At 38.9% G+C, this 25,327-nt stretch overlaps 1 protein-coding gene across 2 annotated transcripts; it reads right to left on the bottom strand.

Moving 5' to 3' along the window:
• Positions 1 to 672: 672 nt before the first annotated feature.
• EMB (embigin) lies at positions 673 to 25,006 on the bottom strand. 2 transcript variants are annotated; one of them, XM_027708647.1, is made up of 10 exons: positions 24,700 to 25,006; positions 20,061 to 20,144; positions 17,039 to 17,128; positions 14,333 to 14,504; positions 13,056 to 13,144; positions 9,451 to 9,575; positions 8,204 to 8,486; positions 7,406 to 7,436; positions 5,446 to 5,504; positions 673 to 4,082 (listed from the first exon to the last, which is right to left on the bottom strand). In XM_027708647.1, exons 1-9 carry the CDS (start codon positions 24,788 to 24,790, stop codon positions 5,462 to 5,464), a joined length of 1,008 nt encoding a protein of 335 aa, XP_027564448.1. In that variant the 5' UTR covers positions 24,791 to 25,006; the 3' UTR covers positions 673 to 4,082; positions 5,446 to 5,461. The 2 variants fall into 2 exon arrangements, with proteins under 2 accessions (XP_027564448.1, XP_027564449.1); XM_027708648.1 differs by having other exon boundaries at positions 24,706 to 25,006.
• Between the last annotated feature and the right edge of the window lie 321 nt (positions 25,007 to 25,327).

Here is a 25,327-nt window from a genome sequence, read left to right as displayed (position 1 = left end):
AAGTGTCAAAAAAAATTAGGCTTAGGAATCTTTCACTAGAAAAAGATTTTGCTGTCAAGTTTCAGAGTAAACTTTTAACAAACACGTTGCACAACAGAAAAAATTAACTACAGTGAACAACTACTTCTTCCTTCAAGGTACTGTTACATAACTTTTAATGTCAATTTGAAAATAATTCAGCAAGTCAGTTGACAGAAATATTACACTAGCAATAAAAAAAGAACAGAAATCTTTCTTTGGTTAAATGTAAGGCTGAATACAAAAATAAATCAGATGAAGTTTCTTTATGGAAGAAAATACTTTTGGCTATGAAAGAACAAACAACTACAAAAGTGAACTCAGTTACCAACAGTAAACTTTGACAAATCAATACTTTCAGTAACAAACTGTAAAGTTCAGAACTTGGATTATTCGTTCATAAAGAATTAGATATGAATGTTCTGGCATAATGAAGTAACAAGACTAATTGCTTTAAACTACCGGACAAACATTTGCTAAGCATATAACTTATAATGCTCTTACAAAGACATCTCATTTGGCTTTGTGTTTTCACACATCCAACTGCTCAGCAATGGAAGATTGCTTTCAGTTACTGCACAGAACTTCCTACACAAACACTGAGTAGCACAGCTGAAAAAAGTTTTCTCTTACACATTTGCACTTGGTCTTTCCTATATGTGTATAATTGCGAGTCATCTCAGCTACTGCAGTCTGTCCCTCAGAAGTCCTATTTAGTGCTCCTATGCAGCTCCTTTTCGTGTCCCTACGCCATTCTCAACCACTTTCTTCCTCACTATTTTCACTTTCCTATTTTTGGGGAGCTTCATACTAGAACAGAATCTTGATGTGGCTAATTGTGGTCAGACTACATGTGCTGGGTAGCTCGACACTTAAGAGACCACTCAACTCAAACTCCCCTACACTGAAGACACCCATCAGTTTAATATTCCTTGCTCGGCAGTCACCACCGAAAAGTTCTGAGGCAAAATTTAAAGGCAGAATATAACCCTCACTTGCTTTGGCTGAAAAAAGAGGCATATGGATGATGATTTTAGTAGCAACATCAATTGTGATGGTGTTTCCCCTCTCTCTGCTAGGACTGCATGTGCCAAATGACCTACAGCTGATCAATTATGTTGACCCACTGCACAGTAATTCTTAGGTCTCCATACTAAAGAAATATTCATACAGTTTGAAAACTGCTGTAATATTTGTCCATCTTCACTAGGAATTTGGTCTTGCAGCTGTTTGGGTCTACGTTGGATCTAAGGACAAGAAGAATTTGCAGTGAAGCAGTTTGAACCATTAGGAAACAGACCTTCAGGATTCTGTTGCATACTTCAGCCTCTTCCTCTTAAGAAATGGATAAGGCTTTTTTTGTTATGGAAAGCCGTACCCCCTCTTGCAAGAAAAGATGGATTTGATCTTGGAAGACAAGTTCTGCCAAACATATGTAACAGTTACTCAGTCTATCCACATAAGTCAATTATTAATGTTTGTTATTAAAACTAATTCAGTGGATCCTTACACATAGCTCTAACTGCTTTTGAAGGAAATATCTTCAAAATTGTTTTGGCCCTCATTTGGTATCATTTGGCTTGAAGGAAGTAAAAAAAGAAAATAATTGCCTGCAGTTTTGGGTTTTTTTAAGCTGTAAATTTTTCCTTCACTGAAGGCTATATCTGCAAAATTTAACAGATCATAAAAAGAATGTTTTTAACATATACCATACACATTTCTCTAAAGATAAATTTCAAGACTTCCAGAGCTCTCTGGAATTTCTGGACCAAAACCAGTAGTGCTTATGTCTTTGAATTTTACCACTAATTACACCAAATATTTAATATTTCTCATCTAGTATTATTTGTTATTTTCCTCTGTAGGACAGCCCAAGAAAGTTTAAACCTAGGCAAAACATACATGGAACAAAACCACTCACCAAGATGAAAAAAAATTACCTGCAAACCTAAAAATAAACACCAAACCCCTTGCAGACACGGCAAGCAGAACATGCTAGAGCCAGGTCAAGACAGAACTACTGGTTCAGTAGCCACTTTGACCAAACTAGTATCAGTCCTGATAGATCTATGACATGCTGCTTCTAAAATCCATGCTTAACCTCGGGTCTCCCTGCCTTCAGTGCAGCCTTACTCGCTAATACCAAAAACACATCTATTCATGTGACTTCCCTATGATAACCAAGACTTCATACCAGAATTTGAAGATCAGGTGGGAATGCTCAGTGAGGGCAGAAAGATGTTGTTACTATTTTTGATTGAGAGATGGGCTTTTTTCCAGACAGTATTGAGCCTCATTTTCAAATGCAAAATATATTAGTGCTGTTTTATTCAGAATCTAATTCTTGGATCTGTAAGATTAATTTTTTTATTACTGAACTTCCTGTAAGAAACAACTTTCTACAAACCTAAAACATGTCAAACAATATACAGAAGTAAACCTTTTAAAACGGGAAACATTTACTTGCTGCAGCAAAAATGCTGTTATATCAATGACAAATTCATATAAAAACTGTAAATGCATTCTCGTTTTTATAGTGCATAGAAACTCCATGGCAAAATAGAATAAACACAGTATCTAAGCAAGGGAAATCTTTACCGATGTTCATTTCTTACAATCACCTAATGCTTATATACTTCTCACTGTTGTTTATTTCAACTTTAACTTGTAGTTCTTAAAGCTGGAAAATGAAATATGAAAAGCAAAATCATATAGATCAGACTGGATTTTGTCTCCCATCTGCAACAAAACAGTCAGTGCTAGGCTTTTTTTCAAATGTGTGAAAACAAAATAAAACAAAAAGGAAGGGAATTAAATCTATTTTATCTCTTCTTTGTGTTCCTTTATGTTCAAAGAAAAATGATCAGTACAAAGAAATGCTATTTAGATGGTTTTTTCCTTTCACTTTCTTAGGGAGTCTGCAGATGCTGCCTGTTTTTTCCTTATGTTTTCATTGGGAAAAGAAATTTTCCTGAAGGCTTTACTTTTCCCCCCTCAAAATTCAAGTTTTACTTATTTTTCTTCTCGATTAACAAGCAAAAGCAACTAAAGCAGCAAACTGTTTTTTCTATTAGCTGAATACTTTTCAATTGCTGGATGCATAATGTATTATGGCAACTCACTCTTCTAAAGTAATATCATAAGTCATTAACGGTAGTGGTAAAATTTTCATGTAAGAGAACTAGTGGTATTCATGTACCTTTATTCTACTATCCTGAAAATTTTAGTTGCTCAAGACCCTCTCTCTGTTTTGCAAGGAGTTTAAAGAACAATACACTTTGCTGAAAGAAGCAGAAGTACCAACTAGACAGGATGTATAACTAGAAACATAAGTATATTCATGAAAATTTAGTGTTCTGTATAAATTATAATCACAAAAATGGTTCTGCAGCCCCAGACAGTGCAAGCATAAGGAATTATTGCAGTTATAGTCTGAAAAGGTACTGTATCCCCATTACTTTTCGTCTACTCAAATATCTGATCTGTACAGTATCTAAGTATGTAGCCTATTATGAAGTACAGTATAGCAGCATTCAGAATGAGGCTAAGAATGAAGACATTTTACTGTTCAGAGCAAATTGCAACTGTTAATGTTTCATTTAAAACGTGATAAAGATTTCCCTCTCACCATTTCTTTGGTAAAAATGGCTGTGTCACATTTGCTTCATCAGCTAGTAAAAGGCATTTTCTTTTGTGGAAATACTTTTTTAATCTTCCATGTCCAGCTTTATAAAACACATTCTTATATTAACCATTCATTCAGTTAATGCAAGGTTAGTTCCAGTTTAAGACATAAAAATCAAACAGATCAGTCATAAATTAACAGAAAATCTAATCACAAAAAACACCTTCTAATAGTAAAAAGACAAACAATGTTACAGACAGCAAAAGTCTAAATGCAATACAGCAGATTATCATCTCTAAAAAATGAGCAGTTTCACAGGATCTTCTTTGTCATAAACACAGAGGACTTTACTTAGAAACACAGTGAATGTTTAAAATGCATAGCCGCATACATCTTCTGTAGCTTTGTAATGATTTCCACTTCTGTTGGCTTAAGTCTCCTGCAATAAAAAAGAATAAACACATCGCATTATAACAGGAATTCTACTATTTTGCTGCTTAGTATTTTCCCATATTTATTTGAAAATAAGTTTCATTCTGCTCCTCTTCCCACCCCACCAGTGAGGAGGCTGGGGTGGGTACAAGCAGTTGGGACGCAGCCAGAGTAGCTGACTCCAGCTGACCACAGGGATATTCCATCCCATATGGCATCATTTTCAGCATATAAAGCTGGGGGAGGAAGGAGAAGGGGACATTCAGAGTGATGGTATTTGTCCTCCCAATTAACTCAAGTAGCTATTATGCATGGTGGAGCATGATGGAGCTCTGCTTGCCCAGAGATAGTTGAACACCTGCCTGCCCTTGGGAAATAGTGAATGAATCCTTTGTTCTGCTTGTGCGTGCAGCTTCTGCTTTCCCTATAAAGCTGTCTGTATTCCAGCCCATGCAGTCACTCACGTTTACTCATCTGATTCTCTCCCCATCCCACCAGAGAGCAAAAGTGGCTGCATGGGGCAGAGTTGCCAGCTGGGGCTAAACCTGAACACTATGGGAACAACCTTTATTCAGGTAGATGGCTTGCGATGAGGATAAACAGTATCAGCACTGATTGTGATTTTGTGAATGCAAAGTCATTCGCAACTGTCATCTACAGATAAGAGTTCGGGGTGCCAGATGCAGATGGGAAATAGAGTGTGTAGGATTGGTCCTCAACTGACAGACCATCCTCTGACAAGCACTTCCAGCCGGCATAAGTAGAAGCAGCCTATAATCAGACTGTAAACAGGGTAGAGAATCAGGAAGTTCATTACACAGCTTTCACAGGGCTACATACCCTCTGCTTCCTTATTCTACCACTAATCCTTTCAAGTCACCATCTATTAAGCTCTGTCTTTTTTCCTAGACTGCTCTAACCCTTGTTTCATCTCTCCAGTACTGTCACATTCCCTGCTTGCTATTACATTTGGATCCTTCCTCCATAAACTCACTCAACATCCGAAATACAGTCTAAAAGAGCAGGATTTTGAATACAGTAGCAATTCTTATGCATCTCAGCACCTATCCTGAGCATTCACAGAACTGTTTCACAATCAGGAGCCAAGCAGTTAAGCAGGTTAACCTAGGTCCCATTTTAAAAACTGCATGGGTTAATAGAACTATTAAATCACAATGACAACAGAATAGAGTTAAAAGGATTTGGATTTGCTTTCTTGCTTGACTGTATGTTGTTTCACCCAAACAATGGTTCAACTACTATATTGCTACCACATAAAAAACAGATTGGGATGGCACAGTGGACTTCTCTGTCCTAGTATGAGGCTGCTCAACAGAAAAGTAAAGTCTAGTCTCTGTTTCAACTCTTACCTTTTCAGGAACCGGATTAAATTTTTCTGTGGCTAGCACTACTGCTTTCACCTGATTTACTAGAAGAAAAAGAGGTTGAATTCCAAAACTCAACTTTAAGTGTAAGATACCACAATTATTCCAGTCCCACAACCCAACCACTATACATCTCAAATGTGTCAGATTTTCTCTTTTGGCATATGAAGAAAAAAAGATTAGAAGAAATTAAGCAACCAAAACAGTGACTCTTGAAGTCCTTCAATCAACTAGTAAAGACTCAACTCAGTCGCTCCCAAAAATCCCACAAAACTCTGGGCAGAAGTTAGAACAGTAATAGCACTCCCAAATGATTCCTACACTATCACTTCATAAAGAATTTGTATTCAAAATGAATACTCAAACAATATACAAGCAGTAAATATAGAGTTCAATATCCTCAGAACATGGAATGAAATCAACACATGATTACTCCTTCCAGAGTAACTACATCTAGTATATGTGGTGTGGATTACAATCAAGACTTGAGTTAAAAATTCTCTTGCTAAAAAAATTCTGTGAATCACTAGGTTCCCACCTAAATATATAGCTGGATGTGACATTCAAATTATAGCCTCATCAACCAAGTTCAGGGGTATCAGTCATCCCACACATAACAGAAATGTTCCTCTGGAGCCATTTTCCCTGGTACGCAAATCTATATTCTAAACAGCCAATACTTGAAGTAACATTCAGTTCTTGAAATCAGAGAAGAACAGAGTTAAATAAATATTCCTCATTTGTTTTTATCTAAGATAGAATTCCACAATAAAGATTAAGCAGAACCGCATCCCACAAGCAAAAAACATTATTTAGTGCACTTGTCTGTATTACAACCCTAGTTTAATACAGTTTCAGCGGGCTTACATGAAGAAGGGCTGTGCATAAGGACAATTATTCAATTTTCAACCCAAGACATATCCCCAAACATTGAGCCAAGTAATAGCATACTGTATTCCCAAGACATACTGCCACTTTGTACTATAATTGAGTTAGAACTTTAAATCTGTTCAGATAAGGGGAAAAGCACCAAAACATATTTTCAGCTTGTGCTGGCAAAAGGAATGAGAAAGTGAACACAACACAGGGAAACAAAGGTTGCTGCAGAAAAAAAAAAAATCAAGGAGGGAGGGAAAGACAGGTGCTCGGAAGAAAAAAAGGAGATAAACACAGAAGAGAAGCAACTGAGGGGAGAAAAACCAGAATAGACCAAACAGGTCTAAAAAGAGGAACTGCTGGGAGACTTTCCTCTTGTTTTATGGTGTAACCAGGCCAGATGAGGCAACCAGGCTTCAGAAGATGGGCAGAAAGTACAGCACGTTTTAGCAAGCAAGCCTATAAGCATGCATCATCCTAAGGATGGGGGAGTCAGCATGGGAGCACAGACCCTCAAGCAGAACAGCAGCCCAAGTGCCTACACTTGCTCCTTTGTTTCCAGCAGTGCAGATGGTCCTGTGCCCAGAGAGCCCAAGTTATCAGCACCATGCAAGACCCCCCGCCCCGAGTGGTTGGACTTAACCACCAAAACAGCCAACAAGGCCAGCTCCCAGCACCCCAGCAACTACAAGCTTCCCTAGGGGAGTCAGGGCTTCAACCAAGTGAAAGTGCGAGAAATGTATGTTAGTATGGACAAATATACATTTTAAAAAAATTCTAAGCCTCTTCTGCAAAGTTTCCACCCAAAAGTTATTTCCTTGCAAGTTACAGTCATAATGAGGACACATGGTGCTCTCAATTAAAAAAAAGAGAAATAGCTTAATCTCAAAATCAAGAAAACAGAGCTCTGCTCACTTTGGAACTAAGTCGTCTGGAGGAAAATAATAAACTGTACTTCCACATTCATCATCATCCCTGACCAACTAGTCAACAACAAGGTATAACTCTGTACATCAATAATACACAAAAGAAAAAATATTTAACTACAGTATAGAAATTCTTTACTTACAGTTGCTCAGTTTGGTCACATGCTTTTTCACCTTCAGAAGAACAGATAAAAAAAGGATTAAAATCTCAATTTAATAAACAATAGAAAAATTCTGATTTTGTGTATTGTTTACTCATTTTTTAGTCAAAACAAAACCTTGTTTTTTCATTTTCTTAGTTTTCTTAGATTTGTATTTCAAATTATCTTGTCTCTGTGGTCAATGAAATTACCTCCAAATTTTTCAAAAAGCCTATTTTGATAATGTTTCATTAATCTGATTTTAATACAAAACATGTTATATACATAGCTTTATACATTTCTGTATTATAAAATATTGATACATGCATGTATGCATTAAAACACATATATACGAAGACTTTACATATATATAATTTCTCTTTCATCTTGCACATCTAGTTCTGTTCACCCCTAGTTTGCCTTAGGTTCAGCAACCAGTTTTACTGCATTCTGGTTTCACACCTTTTTCCTTCTTACTCCATTTCTCTAAACAGATTTCTCCCTTCCCCCAAAAAAGTACAGCCTCTAAATTCCCTTGTATTCCAAGGAAAAAAAATCAGCACTAAATAAACCCTTCATGGGAAAATATTGCTTACTGAATGCACTTTGCATTTGATTCAGGACTCGTGGAAGAGATTTAAATATCTAAAATAATGGGGTGTTCTAGAAGAAAGTATTTTATCAGAAAGAAATGATGTAAAATTCACATTAAACTTCATATATGAAGCACTGTGGGTCATACCTTTGATTGCACTTTCAATGGAAAGCTAGAAATCATTAAAAAAACCCCAAACAACTTACCTGTACATTTTCCTTTCCTTTTCGAATACAACTCATAAAGGATAATGGTAGTTACCAAAATAATAACTTCAGCCACAATTGCTATGAAGGGTTTGAGAGGTGCCATGATGGACAGAACTTTAAGTTTCATCTTCCCTTCACTTTTCCCTAATTCAAAAACAGCTTCACACCAATATACACCAGCATCTTCCTTGGTGAGCTTGAGTATCCTCAGACGGGTTACATTGGCAGACAGTCTAGAAATTAGGTATTTGTCTGTCCACAAAGATTCATTAATGATAACCTGAAAATAAAAAGACATTACAAGTCTTATTAATGTAACAAGAGCTTAATCAAATTGTATCATCGACAAATAGTTCTATAAAGACATGTAAAATGGGTGAGGAACGAGTGGCAGTTGTGACACATGATTATTCCACCTCCAAGGGAAGGATTTATCTTAGGTGGCTACCCTGGTTCCCTTTAGATTCAAAGGAAATATGAACTTTCAGTAGGCTGGTTGTCTGACCTTTTTTATTTCAGGTCAGCTAAAAGGTACCTTTGGCTCTATTGACTCTCTGATGACAAAGGTATCCTCAGGTGCCAGGATCTAACGCACAGGTTTCACTACAGCACAAAGCATAAACTTTCATGGGCATTGAAGTGTGAACACTGGGAAATATCCTGACAGCCTTACAAGTCAGTGCTACTCTCCAGCAGAATAATGAAAATAAATCTATTTAACTCCTCTCAAGAGCCCTCAGAAGAGGGTTAGAACACAGTGGCTATACTGCCCAGAGAGATCATAAGGCCAGGAAACAGAATTACTTGTCCCTGGAGGAGGAAAAGAAGGGACATATTTGTGTCCTCCCTCAGTCCAGTCCTACAAGATCTTACAAGTCTTCTAAAGTGTGTCCCACTGTAAGATTTTTTTGTATCAAGTGGCAAGATTTGAGGAATATAGCCAGCATAAATACAGCAAAACCAAGTCTCTCAAGACTCACCTTATTTGTTTTACTCTTACATGGTCCACAGGAGTATGGCAGTGATTTTTTGGAAAAGAAACAACATACGAACCAGAAAAAAAATCTACATCCCAGTAACAACGATTATTTCTAAATACCACATGTATTTTTTCTACATACAGAGTTAACATTACAACTAATGGAAATGCAATTTGTAAAGCCTCCAATCAAGAGCCATCATGCTTTACAAATTGTCTGTACTTTGCCACACTGTTTTGCTTGGCCAACAGATGGAGACCTTACCGGCTTACTTCCACTCATCATATACCAGGTCCAAGCCATGGGAGTAGAGTCACTTTTACAAACCATTACAGCTGTATCTCTTTCATAAGTGATTATCGGTTTTTCTCTTGCTTCAATTTTCGGTACTAAGAACAAGAAGGAAAAGTTCACCAAGTGAGAGATACAGGTTTGAATTAGTGTTACAAAAAGAATATACTCAGGTATGTATTTATAGTAGTCTATTCACTTCTCTTTCACTTAAACACAGATGATTCTATCATTCATGACATGATGTAAATGGGGAGTCATTTCATGCTGATATTTCATATACAGAATTTGTAAAGAAGACTATTGGAACCCTTTTCTCAGTTGCTGTGTGATCTTAAAAGTTGCCAATTAATACCAAACACTAAGTGATAATCAGACTGTGATTTCTACCCTTGCTCATTTCCTCTTTCCCTTCCTTGCTATCTGTAAGCTACATGCTTCAGTTTTAGTACACTAGAAACAAACACAGAATTTTCCTGCAGTTTCACTCAATCAGCAGAAACTGACAGAAGTCTATTCCAGCCACAATGCGACTACATAATGGTATCTGGCAAGTTGTGCATGCAGAGAACTTTTCCAAAATTAAGACAAAACTGCAAATTGTAGATCTGTAGTTACAGGTATTTACTGAGCTGAAGCAATGACTTTTGGATGCGTGACAATAAATAGGATTTTTGGCCTTATCTTCCTGAGGACAGAGTACAGCCAACAAGAAACAAGACATCAGTTTAACTTCAGAGCTACTTGCCCAAGCCACTTTAACTGCAGGCATCCCACAAGCTTTCAAAAGCCCAGAAAGGCTGTTGAATGTATTGAGGCTATCCAACAGATACTGTTAGAGCTTAGCAATTACATCACGCTAGAGCATGTATTTCCCCTTCCCCCTCCTTTCCCTCTCTATTAGGATGTTCACCAACATGCTTTCCTCAGATCCAATTATTTTAAATTTTTCTTAAAGTTTCACTGCTCTACTTTGTACATGCAGGTCCAGTACATACTTTAAATTATACTGATCACACTAAACAGGCCAAGTACTTGCTTTCAGCAATTATGATAAACTTGATACAAACTAAGATTATTCTTTTTCCCCTCCTTCTTGATTAGCCAAGTACAAACTATTTTTCCCAAAAAGTTGACTTCTCATGTGTATTCAAACTTCAGAGTTTCCAGTCCAGAAACATAAAACCAATTTGTTGATAAGAACAATTGCTTTCAGCCTCATTTGCTGCACCATACATCAATCCAGCCTCATTACTAGTGAAGTCTTCCCACTCCATGTGCATGTATTATCATTCAACACTACCCTTAAGAGTACTGGTGGAGTACGTTCACTGCTGTGAATAAAAGGGATGACCTCACTAATAACTGCTGCCACCTCTGAAATTTAGAGAAGACAAAAGGAGGTTGGGGTAAATAAAAAAAGGAACAAGATGAAACAAACAAAAAACACATATACTACCCAGCACAACAAGCTTATGTGATAGTCAAAAAGATTTAGCCATGCTGATCCGTGGCAAAGCACAGATATAGGTATTACCAGCAATATATGTGAACACATTAGCCATGATTAAGGATATGAATATCCACCAAGAGTTCTGGGTCTGGCTCTGTAACAGCTGCTAATTTCTGAATGGGCACAAAGAAATAATCTACTCTGTTCCAGGCATTTTTCCAAGCAGATCATACCAGATTTGGTGGCAAAACACTTCTGCTGCACAGACAAAAATCAACTGTTGAAGAGACAGACAGCTATTAGTTAGCACCAGCATTTACACCAGTGAGATTTCCATACTGTTTTAAAGACCAGAGCTACTTCATAGCGCATGTTCCTCAAGAGTTGCTTAAGGATCCCTAAACAAAGGGCAAACACAAATTAATCTATTCTACCCTTTTATAAGCTTGCAACACTTCTCAACACTAAAATATCCATGAATGTTCTCTGTGTTTAATAATTTGAACTTCCTTTAAATATCTCATTGTCTGCAGACATGAGTAAAAACCTAACTCCACAAAATCTGCAGGGTTACACCAGGCCAGGAAGCAGGGGGAAAGGAGAGGAGAGGTAACACATCCAATCATGCCAAACTGCCAAGTGGAAGAGCTATAGCAGTTAGTTACAGCAGTGATGACTTTAGCCACTGAGCTTATACCAACACGTTACTCATCTTTCAGTTTGAGAACTGTTCCCCCTGCATTACTGACTGGAAGATTCAAGGACTTCTCTTTCCCTTTTCCTTCACTCTTGCATTAATCATAGAAAGTGGCAAGCCAGTACTTTTTATGGCCTCAGAAGTGGTGGCGTTCAACCATTGTGAAGCAATTCTCCCATCTTCTTATAATAAATCAACCAGTCCTATGCACTGTTCTGGAAAAGACGACTTTCCTATTGAGCCATTGCTGCCCTTACTGAAATAGATATTATATACTTAAAAAAAAAGTCTTCTTGGACTTTTTTCAATCGAAACAGACATGGTTAGCTAGTCAACTAAACCTTACCCACACGCTGACAGGAAAAATACATAATCATTCTCAGAGATTAAAAGGCTTAAAAAAACTACAATTTTGTCTTCATTCAGTATTGCAAGCTAGTCTCCACTGGCTGAAGGTCTGAAAGCAGGTGTCAACACTAAAGATTTGAACACGCACGAGGTTTGCTTAAGTCATACTACCAGATATTCCACTGAACAAAGGCAGCTTGCAGCACTGAGAATTAGTAAGCCCTGCTAGTTATTTCAGCTGAGGTTAGGATATTGATTGACGAGTCGGGGTTTCTCAGAGCCTGTGCTCAGGGAAAAATCTCTCGTGTAGATCCTTCATAGATTAAATGCTTCCCTTGCTCTTTGCAAAATTTGGGTATTGGGAACAGAGAAGGGAATAACTCTCTCATGAGAGTTATTCACCATAACAGCAGCATGTATTAGTTTCATTTCCACACATCTTCCATTCACCTACTACTGTCAGGGATAACATTACTGGAGAAGAGAACACAGAACAGAAGAAAGGGCACTCATACTGCCCAATGAAGCACCTAATTGTTCATGTAAGCGCTATTCTTAGAGAGAACAATAAACAGTAGAGAGAGAATAATAAAACAGTAATTTAGTGTTTCACAAATACAACTGAAATTTAAAAAAAATCTGCCTCTATTCTACCAATCTTTGTTTCACATTTAACACCAAACCTCACACCAAACTTTCAAGCTACTGGCTCTGCTTTTGGAACAATTTATCTGAGACACCATCCTTTATTCCCATCCCCCAGAAAGTGAAGAGTATTCACTCAGGCTCTAGGGATGGAGAGGGAAAGGGGGATCAGTTACTCATTAAGGGAAAAAAACAGACCTGTATGTTCTTTTGGTTTTTAGAAAAATTTTTTTAAGAAGTTTTTAGTTTTTGTCTTCCTTCCATGCTACAGAAGTGACTTTGAAAGTAATTCTCACTTAGCTTGACCTTATTAGTCATTACTTATCAAATTAAGTTGCAATTTCCATACTATCCAGAAGCCATATTAATACAGGTTTGCAGTGGTCAGGTAAAACAAAAATTTAAAATCAATACAAATTAATTAAACACAATTACCATGTAAATAAAACGTAGCACTGATTTCTTCTTCACCTTTCAGAATACAACTGTAACTTCCCATCTTACTGCTATCCACAATCACCAATCTTAAAAAAAAAAAAAAACAAAAAACCACCCATTTGCTTTCTGCATGTAGTTTCTTTTGTCCTAGAACTATGAATGACTGCTAATTAACATTTTAAAGAAAATAGTAAGGATTAGTAACAGAGAACATACATCACTGAAACACTAGGATTCAGGTTTAGTGCAATGCAGAAACAGCATGACATTTTTAAGAAAACAGAAGACCAAAAGCACACCTGGGAACATAAATATTATTTTCACTCTTCATGGTCATAGAAGGCCAAAACATCTTTAAGCAGTATGATCTACATGTTACCAAATCAGAAACAGGTTCACCATGTCAACTATCTAGCATATCCTATGTAGGACTTCAGGAAGAACAAACCATGGAAGTAATCTACGCCAAAACCAGTCAGTTCAACACAAAAAAAGAGTTCTGAAGAGCTTCCGGCATCTTCTCCACTGGCAAACTATAGGTTTCACTGGCACTTTGAAAAAGACCTGCATGGCTGTGTTTGTGTATATGGAATATCAGAAAAGTGACAATCACATTGTCATATTTTCTATCACAGAAATGTTATAAAAGTATTATTGCTGTTAAGAAACCTAAGCTATACAAAAATGAACTGGAGACCACCTGGTTAGAAATGTGTAAACGACCTAATTTTAAAGAATAACAGCAAATTGTATTAATTGTAGAAAGGTTTCTATAACATTTGAGTTTCTGTAGAGGTTTGAAAGAGTTAAGAAAACCTTCAAAACATCTTTAGTGTAAAGCTGATTTCTTCTGTTTTGCTAATTATGAAGGAAAAGAAACTGGCCATTGATGCTTTCCAGACTTCTGCAAAGCAACAAGGAGGTGGAAAAGACAAATGTCAAAAGAGAAATTGCTAAAATACCTCAATCTCAGACTGATATTACTGCTTCACTTACTGAACAAAACTACTCAACCTCAAAGAACTGTGTCCTTATTTATGTTCTTTTCTTGCATTATGTTCTTTTTCTTGTTTTTTTCCAGCACTAGAGGAAGAACAGGAGCTCCTCCTCCAGGCTTGCGATGCCTGCACCCTTTCTCCTTTCCTGTAGCTTCAATATGATGATTAATCTTGGCATTTGGCTCTTTTCCAATATATACATGACTAGTGTTGGGCAGTGTATATACATGTGATAATTTAGAGTCTGCAAGTCACACTGTCAAGAATGCTACTTACTTGATGCTCCAGCTGTCCTCAGTTTTACTGGTGTGACTGATTGTTTCATTCCCCCTTTTCCAGGTCACTTGAGGACTTTTTAAATGAGAATCCGGATCTAATTTGCATGAAAGTTCAACTGTAGTTGCATTGGCCAAACTGATATTTCTTTCCAGCAAAGTACCAGGAGGACCTAGAAGAAGTTTAAAAAATTTTTACTGAAAAAACAGATTTCTTCATGGTTGGGGGAGATTGGAAGATTGTGTTTGCATATGCAGGATTAGAGTTGAATACAGAGCACTACTCATACTTCACAGGGTAAAAAAAACCCTGCAATGTACCTCAGTAATATTCTTAAGCCCTGTTACGATATACATTCATTGCAAAAATAACACACTCCAATTTGTAGGTAAACTTCCTAGTTTACCTACGAAGAGGTCTAATATAGAAACATAGATACTCATTTCACTGAAAACAAGGTAGATTCATGCATTTACATTATTTAATCCAAACCAAAAATATTAAGTACATAGTAAGTATATAGAAAGTAATATTAATGTCAATAAGAGTAAGTCAAATATGTATAACCCTCTGGATTTTGGACAATTGCAGATTTTTATGATACTGAGATCACAGCAATACCCTAATTCTAGGGAAGTTGTTGATAAAGTCCACAGCCCTAACGTTGTTGGATCACAGTTGGATCCGGTCTTTCACACTACATATACTCCAGCTGAAATCAAATCATCTTCAAACCAATCTATGGCTGCCTTTGCCTTCCTGACAAGTCAGTAGAATTACAATGTGAAAACATTCCAACACAGTAGAAAAACATGACAGTTTTTTGCTTTTAACAAGGTTTACACATAACCAAAAAGTAGGCTTTACACAGCAAGTATCTTCTGACCTATAGAAACAGCCTTTTATAAGAAAACACATTAAACATTGTACCTGTTAGCAATTACATTTTATTCCATGATTGGCCTTTTCTTTCATGTCTTCTAGATACAAGTGTTGTTAGTCCATCTGAAATCTTCATGAACATTTATTCCAAGCATCACCCCAATCCTAGACATGCCCTGCAGTACTTGATAGTCAAAAAAGTGCAGTTGTATTTCACAGCTTGCATTCTTTCCAAGAGAAAAGGAAGCTTTAAAATACAACTCACTGTCTTAGTAATGCAAGTCATACCTAGTCAACAGCAAGGCCTGGTTGAAGTAGAAGCACCAGATACTTCCCAATACAGAATAAGTGAACTTGACTGGGTCTGGCAGAGAAATTTACAACCTGAAGAACAGCATGTCCAGAACTTCAAGTCCCAGTCAAAATATTTCAGATCTGCTGAACTGGAAATAAACTTAGAAATGCAATACCTCAGCCTTTCATAGCAAAGCAAAGTCAGTTATTGAAACATTTATTAGAGTGATTACACAATAAATGAGTCAAGTATAACACTGCTTACTGAGGTTGTTTATGATCAAATTTTACAAATGGAACTGGTTTCACAGCAGAAAAAGTCTTACAGTCAGATTACACTGGCTAAAATAGAATCTGTACCTTTTGAGATTATTTTAAAGTTAAAGCCACCCTTTAAATGAACAGAACAAGGAAACACTATGATATTGAAGATTAACCACTAGCAAGACTGACATCTGGGGCAACCCTGTACCAAGAGTGCACATACCATAACAGGAAACAGACACTACCTTAAGTTTCCTGCCAGAAGAAAATACAGCATCAATGCTGCACAATTATATCCTTAAAATATCATGCCAGTACGATGCAAACCTTTGAGAGATTTCAGTTTTTCCAGTTGCCCAAGAAATTAATTAGAAAATATTATTTGGCAACTGGGAACTTCACATTTTCTTTAGGAATGGGTTTAATCTTAACTTTTCTTCTGTTGCAGGATTCAAATTGTGAGCAATTTCCATTGCATTTCTGTAGGCCTTGCTTGACATGACTAGAAGCTGTAAGCTGTAATGTTTATGCTTATAGACTGTGTGAAAATACGCAATGTTTATACTTGTTAGCTGTGTGTCTAATTATAAGGTTTGAGAACATAGTATGTTTAGAGCAAGAAAGCCTTGAGAAAGTATAGATAAGGGTGCACCTGCAGATTTCAGAAAGTTCCTAATTAGGAAGGCCTCTACATTCCAACTATGACTTCAGATCGCGTGGACAGAACATCAGGTCCAATGAACTGGAGACATGAGACGCGTGCACAGACTGAGCTATCCAATCACCTTGTTGTAAGCATGTGCCCCAAACAAACTAAACTGTATAAAAGTTGACTTAATTAAATAATAAATGGAACATATGGCTGACCACATTGGCCTGTATGCCTTATGTTTATGCCCCTCCATCAATATTCTTCATGCTTTAACTCCTGCAACGCTGCTAAGCTAACACCTGTACCCTAGCTTACATGGTCTCTCCAAGTGGATTCACTAGCGCAAAAGAACTGTTGCTTCAATTGATTTGGAGGAAGAGAGAGCTATGAATTGTTTTTACTTGCAGTTTTAATAATGAATGTAATTCTCTACTGCAAAATAGTTGTTAGAACACAATAGTCAATGGTAGCATACACTTACTTTTATTCTTTTACTGAGCTCATCACATGCTCACTCTGAGCATCTTCACTCCTTCTACAACTGATATGAAAGATTATCTGTAAGCAGAGGCATTGGATATAAAATAACGGAAGACAAAAAATAACACACTCACCAGGTAGGAGTATCTCAAACTGCAGAAAAGAGCCATTAGACTGGTGCTCCTTGCTTGGCTGCTTGAAATCTTGTGTGGTAAGATCTGGACCTAACAAGGTTTGGGGCAAAGCAAAATAATATATTATTCTATGTAAGTAATCACACAGCAACACGTCAATAAGGTAGTGCAACCATTAGTTATAGCAATCTTAGGGGGGGGAATAATAATCTTGCCAAATGCTGACTACTACAGAAATCCTATTATATATCTTGTGTGTTAACAGTCAGAATCTTAAAGCAGCAGTGTTGTGGCGTTGCTGTTATAGCAATCATGCTATGCTAGAAGATGGTTTCCAGCTTTTATTTAATGCTCTAATTGTGAATGTCAATACTCTAAAAATGTTCCACAGCCTGATTCAAGAAGTCACCTATATATTACAGATGGATCCTAGAACTATACAGGACCACATCCATGTTTAAATAGTTCCTGAAAAAGCAGTAAGCTTTAGAAAAATAAAGAAACAGAGGAACAGAACACTGCCATTCCCAAAGCCACTACAATTTTATCATACAGCCAGAAAGTCTAGGTAAGAACACCACTAGAACATGTGATCCACTAGAACATAGAGATCCTCACTGCTCCACAAAACTTCTACTGTCCTATCCAGGAAATGCGCTTCCACACAAGAAGAATATTAATATCAATCATCCTCTGCCAGATTAAAAACTACTCCTTTTGTGAGGAAAACCTACATTTAAAAGCTTTACTATGTTCTGCAAAATCACTTTTCAGAAGGACTATGGATCACATACTCTTCAGAGAGTATGCAATCCTTTATAAAACCCTACAAAGCTCATCTTGATACAGCAACTGTAAGCACAAACAGTCTGTTCCCATCACTTGTTCACATGCTCAGTGCATTTCAAGAACAGAAAAAGGCAAATTAATAAACTACAGCTCTAAGAGTTGTAGACCAACTACAATAATCTTCTTTTAATTTAGTGATGACACAAAGGAAATAGATTTTCCCCCCACTAGACAAACTAAAAGTTTTAAGCCACATCTTACATGCTTGAAAATAATTTGTCAGATATTTCATAATGCATTGCAGAAATACATGAACAGTAATTACTGCCTAATCATACATCATTGTAAAAGAAAATTATGCTAGATTTTGTACAAGGAAAGGGGCTTCATAATCTCTCCTGTCCATGGATAGAAAAGATGTCTACTCGTAACTGAGAAAATAAGAGGAATTGGACTGCAGCTTTAGTCTTCTTGCTGAGAGAAGCACTGGGTGGCAGAGTTGATCACTGTGCAGTAGAAATAGTACCTCTGAAAGCCTAGATCTCCGCATAATTACTCCTTCTCCTTTCCTGAATAAAATAATGAACTTTCACGTAAAGTTCTTAAACACATGCCTCTCAGTTCAGCACTAAAGGCAGTTCCTGCTAGTCGTTTGCATCTAAAGGCATAAACAGAGGTACCACACGCCTTTCAAGTTGTTGGCCAGTTTCAGAAGGCATCATGTCAGGTCATAGCACAAGGAACGCTGTACAATAGGCGATCAACCTTTTGCCTGACTTGTTCCATCTGTGCTTTCATACCTACCTTCAAGATTCAACCAGTTTAAGTAAAAATAAAGCTATATAATACTAAGGTGGTTGGCATGGACAAACAGGGCATGTTGAGAGCAGACTGTTGTCTACCTCAACTGGCAGCCCAAAATGACTTTTTAAGCAAAGGAAAGCTGTCCCTAGCACTAGTCACTAAGTCCTGTTGCTCTAGCCAAGAACACAAGCAAACCTTGGTCTCTGCCCAATGGAGAAACAAACTAGTCCAGTATTTACCCATGAATTAACACGTAAAGGCTAAAAGAGTTCTGGCAAACCTTAACCTGTCTGTGTGCACAAACACTCTGACAACATGCCAAGGCTGTTATGGATCACCCGAGTTTCTGTCAGTCTACTACATGCATCACCTGGTTTGTTATTAAAATCCCTTATGATGACATATTCAGAAGGCACCACCACCAGTTCATATGGTAGCTGTTACCCATCCACAAAAAACTAGACAACCTTTAAAATATCTTGCACTCCAATAGGATTTTCATACTGACCTTTTATCCTCAATTCCCATATCAAATGAAAATAGCCAGGTGAGGTCATATTATATGAAATAGTTCTGTATTTTAGCTCCTATGTCTATTTGTGTTTATGTACGTAGAAAGTTACTGAATCTATTAGCTATTGCAGTCGTAGATCTCACAGAGCTAAAAAACTCTGAAGATGAACAGCAGATAAATAGCATTATCTCCAACAAAAAAAAAAACCTGCGGAGGGAGCAACTTGTCATAACTTGATTGAGTTCATGTACAATTATAACTTGCCATTTTTGATTTGTACTAATCAACGTGAGCTTTCGTACACTGCTGAAATCCTCCTTCTCTGATCTTTATGGAGAAATAAGGGGTAGAATCAACAATCATTCGTTTCTTCTCCTGCCTGGAATTTATTCCCTGCTCCCTGTCAAAACCACAGTTAAGGCCCAGAATACAGCAAATAAAAGTACAAGGGACAATAGATGTTTTTGACACAGCTGTAATTAATAAAATAGATGGATGAAGGCAGCAAGCACAGTGATGCAAGGGCATTATTGCACCTTTCACTAAGGCAAGCATCAGGAGCCCTCACATGAAAAATTATCAGGTCTAAGTAGTAGAACACTCCTGCAATGGTACTACTTCAGGCATTGTCCAACCTCCAGGGTCACTGCCTGCTTTAATGGCATATATGCATAAGGGCAACAGGTCACACAACTGGCAGCTGCATAGCTTTTTCTAGTACTACAGATGCTTATAACACTTAATCTCTTAAAGCAGTGGCTTTAAAAGGCCTAGATGGTATACCTACTCTTGTTTCTTCTGAAAAGTGACGATTTTTTATTTTAAAAGACTTGAGTATGAAACACGCTACATAATAAATAAGTATCAGTAAGAAAAAGTACTGTAAGTTTAGGTGTACTGAAATAAAACAATTACCAGATGATTCATTAAGTCCAACTTGCACCTTAGTCAAGGAGTTCGCCTGAGACTGACTGGCATCTTGTGTTGTCGTAACTGGATCTAGAAAAAAGTTTAAAGAAATTTAATTTGAGTTAGAAACTAGTTCATGAGAAGGATTCAAGCAGAAGCTCCTCACCTCAGCATTCTTTCTCCATTTCTTCCCAAGATCTGAGCATATACAGGGAAAAATGCACAAGAACTGTTTTTCAGCAGTTCTTTAGCTCACTTTAGCAAGAAAATATGGAAGAACAGAGGCAGTATTAATTTGATCTCTAATTTCTGTATACAGCTTTTTTCCTGTAGTTAGTCTACAGTCAAGCAAAGCCATTCTTCAGAATATTACAGCAGACTTTATAAACTTTACTCCTGAATTCTTCCTGGGCTTAGACAACCACTGACTCTAATTGACTATTTTTAACACGGATTAGCAGACTTGCTAATAGAATAAGGACTTCATTACAACCTTAAAAGTCTAATGTGATCCAGTGAACAAACCTTATTTCCTCCTATTAGCATCTTGGTAAGCAAAACAAAAGACATCTGTGTCAAACACAAGCTTCAACATATAATCCTAATGATGATTTCCATTTTCCTTAACACTACTACAAATCTGATCCTCCACCTAAAACAGGTTTCCTTCCAACAGCCAGGCAAGACTGTAGGATTTTGCTTTATGCTCTTGACTGGAGAAAGAAGAGCAGGGGAAGATGATGACTTGCTTACTTTTAAGTCTTTGTGTCACTTTCCACTAAGAATTCAAGGAAGAATGGAAATGTTTGGTCCTTCCTTTTTGTTTCCACATTTGGGTGGCAGAGCTAGTTAGCACAAAACGAACACTATCTTCACATGCTAAGGTATTGCAGGACATATTCTACCACCACAGCACTTAGAGTAAGGGATTCTGCCTGTAGGCAGAAAGGGCAAAAAAGGGCACATTTTAGAGTTGCAGTTAAAGTCTTGGGGGCATGGGGGTGATAAGCTCTTTTAGGTATTCAAGGCAGCAACAAACACACATAGATGAAAAACAAAAACCTACATCATACTTTTAAGTTCATTCAAACTTTTGAGAACTGCATGCCTTCAGCAAAGTTGAAGTCAGCACTCTCCCATTTCCTACAAATGAATGACACTACTAATGCTCCTACCCCATTTCAGCACTACAGGCACAGACAACTCACAGACGCTCCCACTGGCACTTTCAGCACACATTTACTCAAGACTACATCACAGTCATGCCTGGCTTGCACCATCTGCTCTCTCAATCTGCACATCATACTTCAACCAGTCTGGATCAAGAGTAAAGCAAGGTAGCCAAAGAATATGATTTAAAAAATTAAGTGTTACAGGTTCTCAACATCAGTTTGTTTAATTTGCATAATTTTTCAGACTAGTCCACTGGTCTCACAGCTAACTCTTCCCTACCAGTCCGTCCCCTTATAAAAAAATTCAAGAAATCTGCTCTGAACATCTGCCGGCTTATGACCCAGCCAGTAACTCTTACTCTCTGCTTTACAGAGGTGCTGAGAGCAGGAAGAGCTATTGTTTTTTTGATATTCATGGTTAAGTTTGAAGAAAGCTCCACGGATTTTTATACCTGAAGCATCTTGAGACATTCTATGTCGTGGATCACCTGCACAGTAACTAAAATCCCCAAAAATTATAAATTTAGAAGGCGGAAATGCCAAGATGTACAGCAGCTCTGTTATCTCTCTGCAATGAAGGCAGATCACCTGCAACATGATCCTGCATATTAACATGATTCTCATCTTGGCTTTCCTCCTTGATTCATGCATTAAGTTAAACCAGTCAAGTAGTGTTATTTCTTGTCACCACTGCTCTCACATCTTGAGTCTTATCTGTCCATATGTCAAACTGCACAGCACAGAGATAAAATTGCACTGCTCTTCTCCTCTCATATACACCTGCTGAATAGCATTAGAGATCAAGGTAAGGAAGCACTGAAAGATCAGTGTCATCCAGCCAGGCAATTATGTAAGCAAGTCAAGTAACTTCTCAAACTATTGAGTCATAGCTGCATGCCTTAGCTTTTAATGGATTTGCATTAGATTTAATCGACAGTGTAGTAGTTTGTAGAGCTCTTGTTCCAAGAATATGATGTCATTAATTTATTCTTCCACCTTATGTCTGCTCCATACTGCAGCCAATATTTGGGGGATAAACTGTGGATGTTCCATGCTCATCATCATCCTCATCGAAGCAACGTCAGACTTAAAAATCTATTTGCTCTCTTCCAGCCAGAAAGGGGCTGAACAAGGAAAAGCTGAAATACAATTTAGTTTCATTTAACATCACTAAGGTTTATTATCAATCATATACTCTGTGTAAGTACACAAGCATTGAGTAGCATCCCAAAACACTCACCAGAACCTCCTAATACCCCTGAGACACCAGAGAACCAACATGAAGGACTTCCAAGTGCCCTGATAAACACCCTTCCCTCAGGGCAAACCAGAAAAATCCAACCTGTAAACAAAGTCTGTAAGAAGTGAGGTTTGTTCTCTACTCATCGGTCCTTGGTTTCTTCAGGAGCAGAAGCTGAGAGATGAGATGTGGTGGGATTGCTTTTCCTAAATCAGTCAACTATACAAGGCAACCACAATGGTAACCAACCAATCAAGCAAGTTCTGAACAAGTGTGCTATAATAATGGCCAGTCTTCGCGAACGAAGATTTTGGGAAAGGTCTTTTTACCTTTCCAGCCTGCGCAATGGATTTTTTTAGGTGAGACACAGCATGCGCTGAACTGAGCCCACCCTTTAATCCTAAGGTTCATCTGCCGGGGCCAAGCGAGCTTGGACAATGGCAGTGAGGTCCTCAGGACGTAGGTTTGTTTAGAGTGACCTTCTCATAGATGGATGGCCTCACAGGACTAACGAGCTCCATCTGCCCAGGGGACCGGGGAATCAAACCTGGGTCGCAGCAGTGAGAGTCCTGCATGCTAACCACTAGGCCACCAGGGGTCCCGACAAGTGTGCTGTGATGTGTTAAAAATTACCCGTAGCTCAACACAGAATAAAAGCAATGGTTTGAATTTTTCCAAAACAATTATCTAAGTTAAACAACTATACATCTATAAAAACATTTAATGCAAGTCTAAAAAACAACAGCCTTACTCTCTATGGATAAAAGGAACTAAACCTGCTACCTTATTTCTGACAAAACCAGACCCAATATCCATCACCTTGGGAAGATGGTAGATTTGTGGAAATTTTGGAAACAAAAATAGGGCTTTGTTGTTTAATTTGTTTGGCTTTTTTTTCTTTCATAAGAGCACATCATTTCACCAATGGCTTTATATATAAACTTAGAATTGCTTCAGTTACTATCAGGTTACAGTTTTTTGGCAGCAACAGACATCAGAAAACACCACCTCATGGCAAGTTAGCCACATGGTGACTTACATGTTCCTACAAATATCAGGCAATTTACAGTCACAAAACTTCTCAATGAAGTAAGCTGTTAGACAGGCCTTCAAGTTTTGCATGTGTACAGAAATACATCTACTGTTTAAGACCTACAAAGCAGATTTTCCCCTGCACATATGAATACATATTTTAAACAAGCCTTAAGAACCGCAAAGTATGTTTCCTTCCACATTATGTGAGACGACTACAAAGTTTATGAAAGCTACCGTCACACGGGAAACAGTACTGCTCCTCTCAGTATTAAGGAGGCAGGCACAAACATATAACTATTTATATATCACACACTGAAGACATAGCTGAACTACTGATGGTTAATTCAAGTCACAGCCACTGTGTTCACAGACGTCATGACAGAACTCCCAGCCTTGGCAAGACCTCTTCTAGAAAGCTCATCTTGCACAGCAAACATCAGCTATTTGGTAGTTCCTCCTGATAATATTTCATTCTACTCTGCAGTGCCTCCCAAAGCAGGGATTAACAGCAGAAATCCACTGATTTAAGAAATAAACTTGCATTTCCTGAGAAGTGCTTAGCCCCGTGCTAAACTGCTGAAAACCACTACGAAAAGAATAGGGCCCAGAAGGCTCAAGCCCCTCATCCTTCATGGATTTTAAACGCCACTTTTAAAACCTCAACGTTAAATTCCAAGGAGCATTCCTCCCAACCTGCTAGGCATACTGATATTTTAGCACTGTAATCTGCCAATTCATTCTTTTTTTTTTCCAGGATTTAAATGTTTTTCTCAATAAGGATAGGGCAGCAATAAAACTCTATGCCTCAGCCTCCCAGTCCTGCACCTGTGAGCTAGTAAACCCTGCCGTTTCTGACAGAGACATTAGTGAGGCTACCGGACCGCACAAAGCAGATGGGCCGCCGCCAGCCACCCCGATGCCGGGGAACAGCGGTGAGGGGATTGATTCCCCGCTGCCCTAAAACAGCCCCGAGCGCTGAGGGAGGCAGGGGCGCCGGGGAGGGTCGGGGCTGCTGAGGAGAAGAAACGGCTCAGCCATTTCCACAGGCACGGCCGAATAGCAGCCGCCTGAGAGCCGGGGGGATGCTGCGGGCCAGGGAGGACCTTTGCTCCCGGGCGGTGTCCCGGCCCCCCTCGCACCAGCCTGCCCTACACTAAGGGCGGAGGGGACCTGGCCCGCGGCGCAAGGGAGCTTTTACATTTACCTGCGGGGCTCCCGCCCGAGAAACTGACGCAGAGCAGCAACAGCAGCAGCCGCCCCAGGCACCTCCCAACGAAGGTGGCAGGCATAGTGCCCCCGCCGCGCTTCCCTGGCTCGGCAGGGCTCGGCCTCGCACCCCTGGGCTGTGCCGGCTCAGGAAGCCTCGAGCGCACCGGAGCGGCTCTGCGGCAGAGCCGGCTGCTGCCGCAGCGACAGGGGTCAAAAACTGAAGCAAAGCGGCCTCAAATCCACCTGTGTAAGAAAAACGACAGGCGAAAGAAACGGCCGGCCAGCACCGGTTACACCGCCAATCCCCCAGGCTAAAGGACCTGCCCCGCGCTCCGCTCGCCGCCCTTTATGTGGCGGAGGAAGGGCGGGGACGCGCACGGGTGGCTAATTGGAGCGGGGCCCTGCGCCTGAGCCTCCTAGGAGACCCTCCGGGGTCACCGGGAGCCTTATGGGGCGGGAGGGAGGCTGGAGCAGGTCCTAGTTTTGTCCCCAAGGGCCGCAGCTGCGGGACCACTGTGGGTGGAGCGGTGCTCGGGGGCAGCCGGTGCTGGCACGGCTTGGCCGGAGAAGGTTGCCTGGGGCAGAGCCAGCTTGTCCCTCCCCTTTGGCTGGTGATC

The sequence above is a fragment of the Neopelma chrysocephalum genome, unplaced genomic scaffold (genome assembly GCF_003984885.1).
Source record: "Neopelma chrysocephalum unplaced genomic scaffold, ASM398488v2 Primary Assembly neopelma1_96446, whole genome shotgun sequence".
Classification (NCBI taxonomy): Eukaryota; Metazoa; Chordata; class Aves; order Passeriformes; family Pipridae; genus Neopelma; species Neopelma chrysocephalum.
Note: the sequence above shows the minus strand (reverse complement) of the source record. Positions and strands in the feature narration are given on the sequence as shown.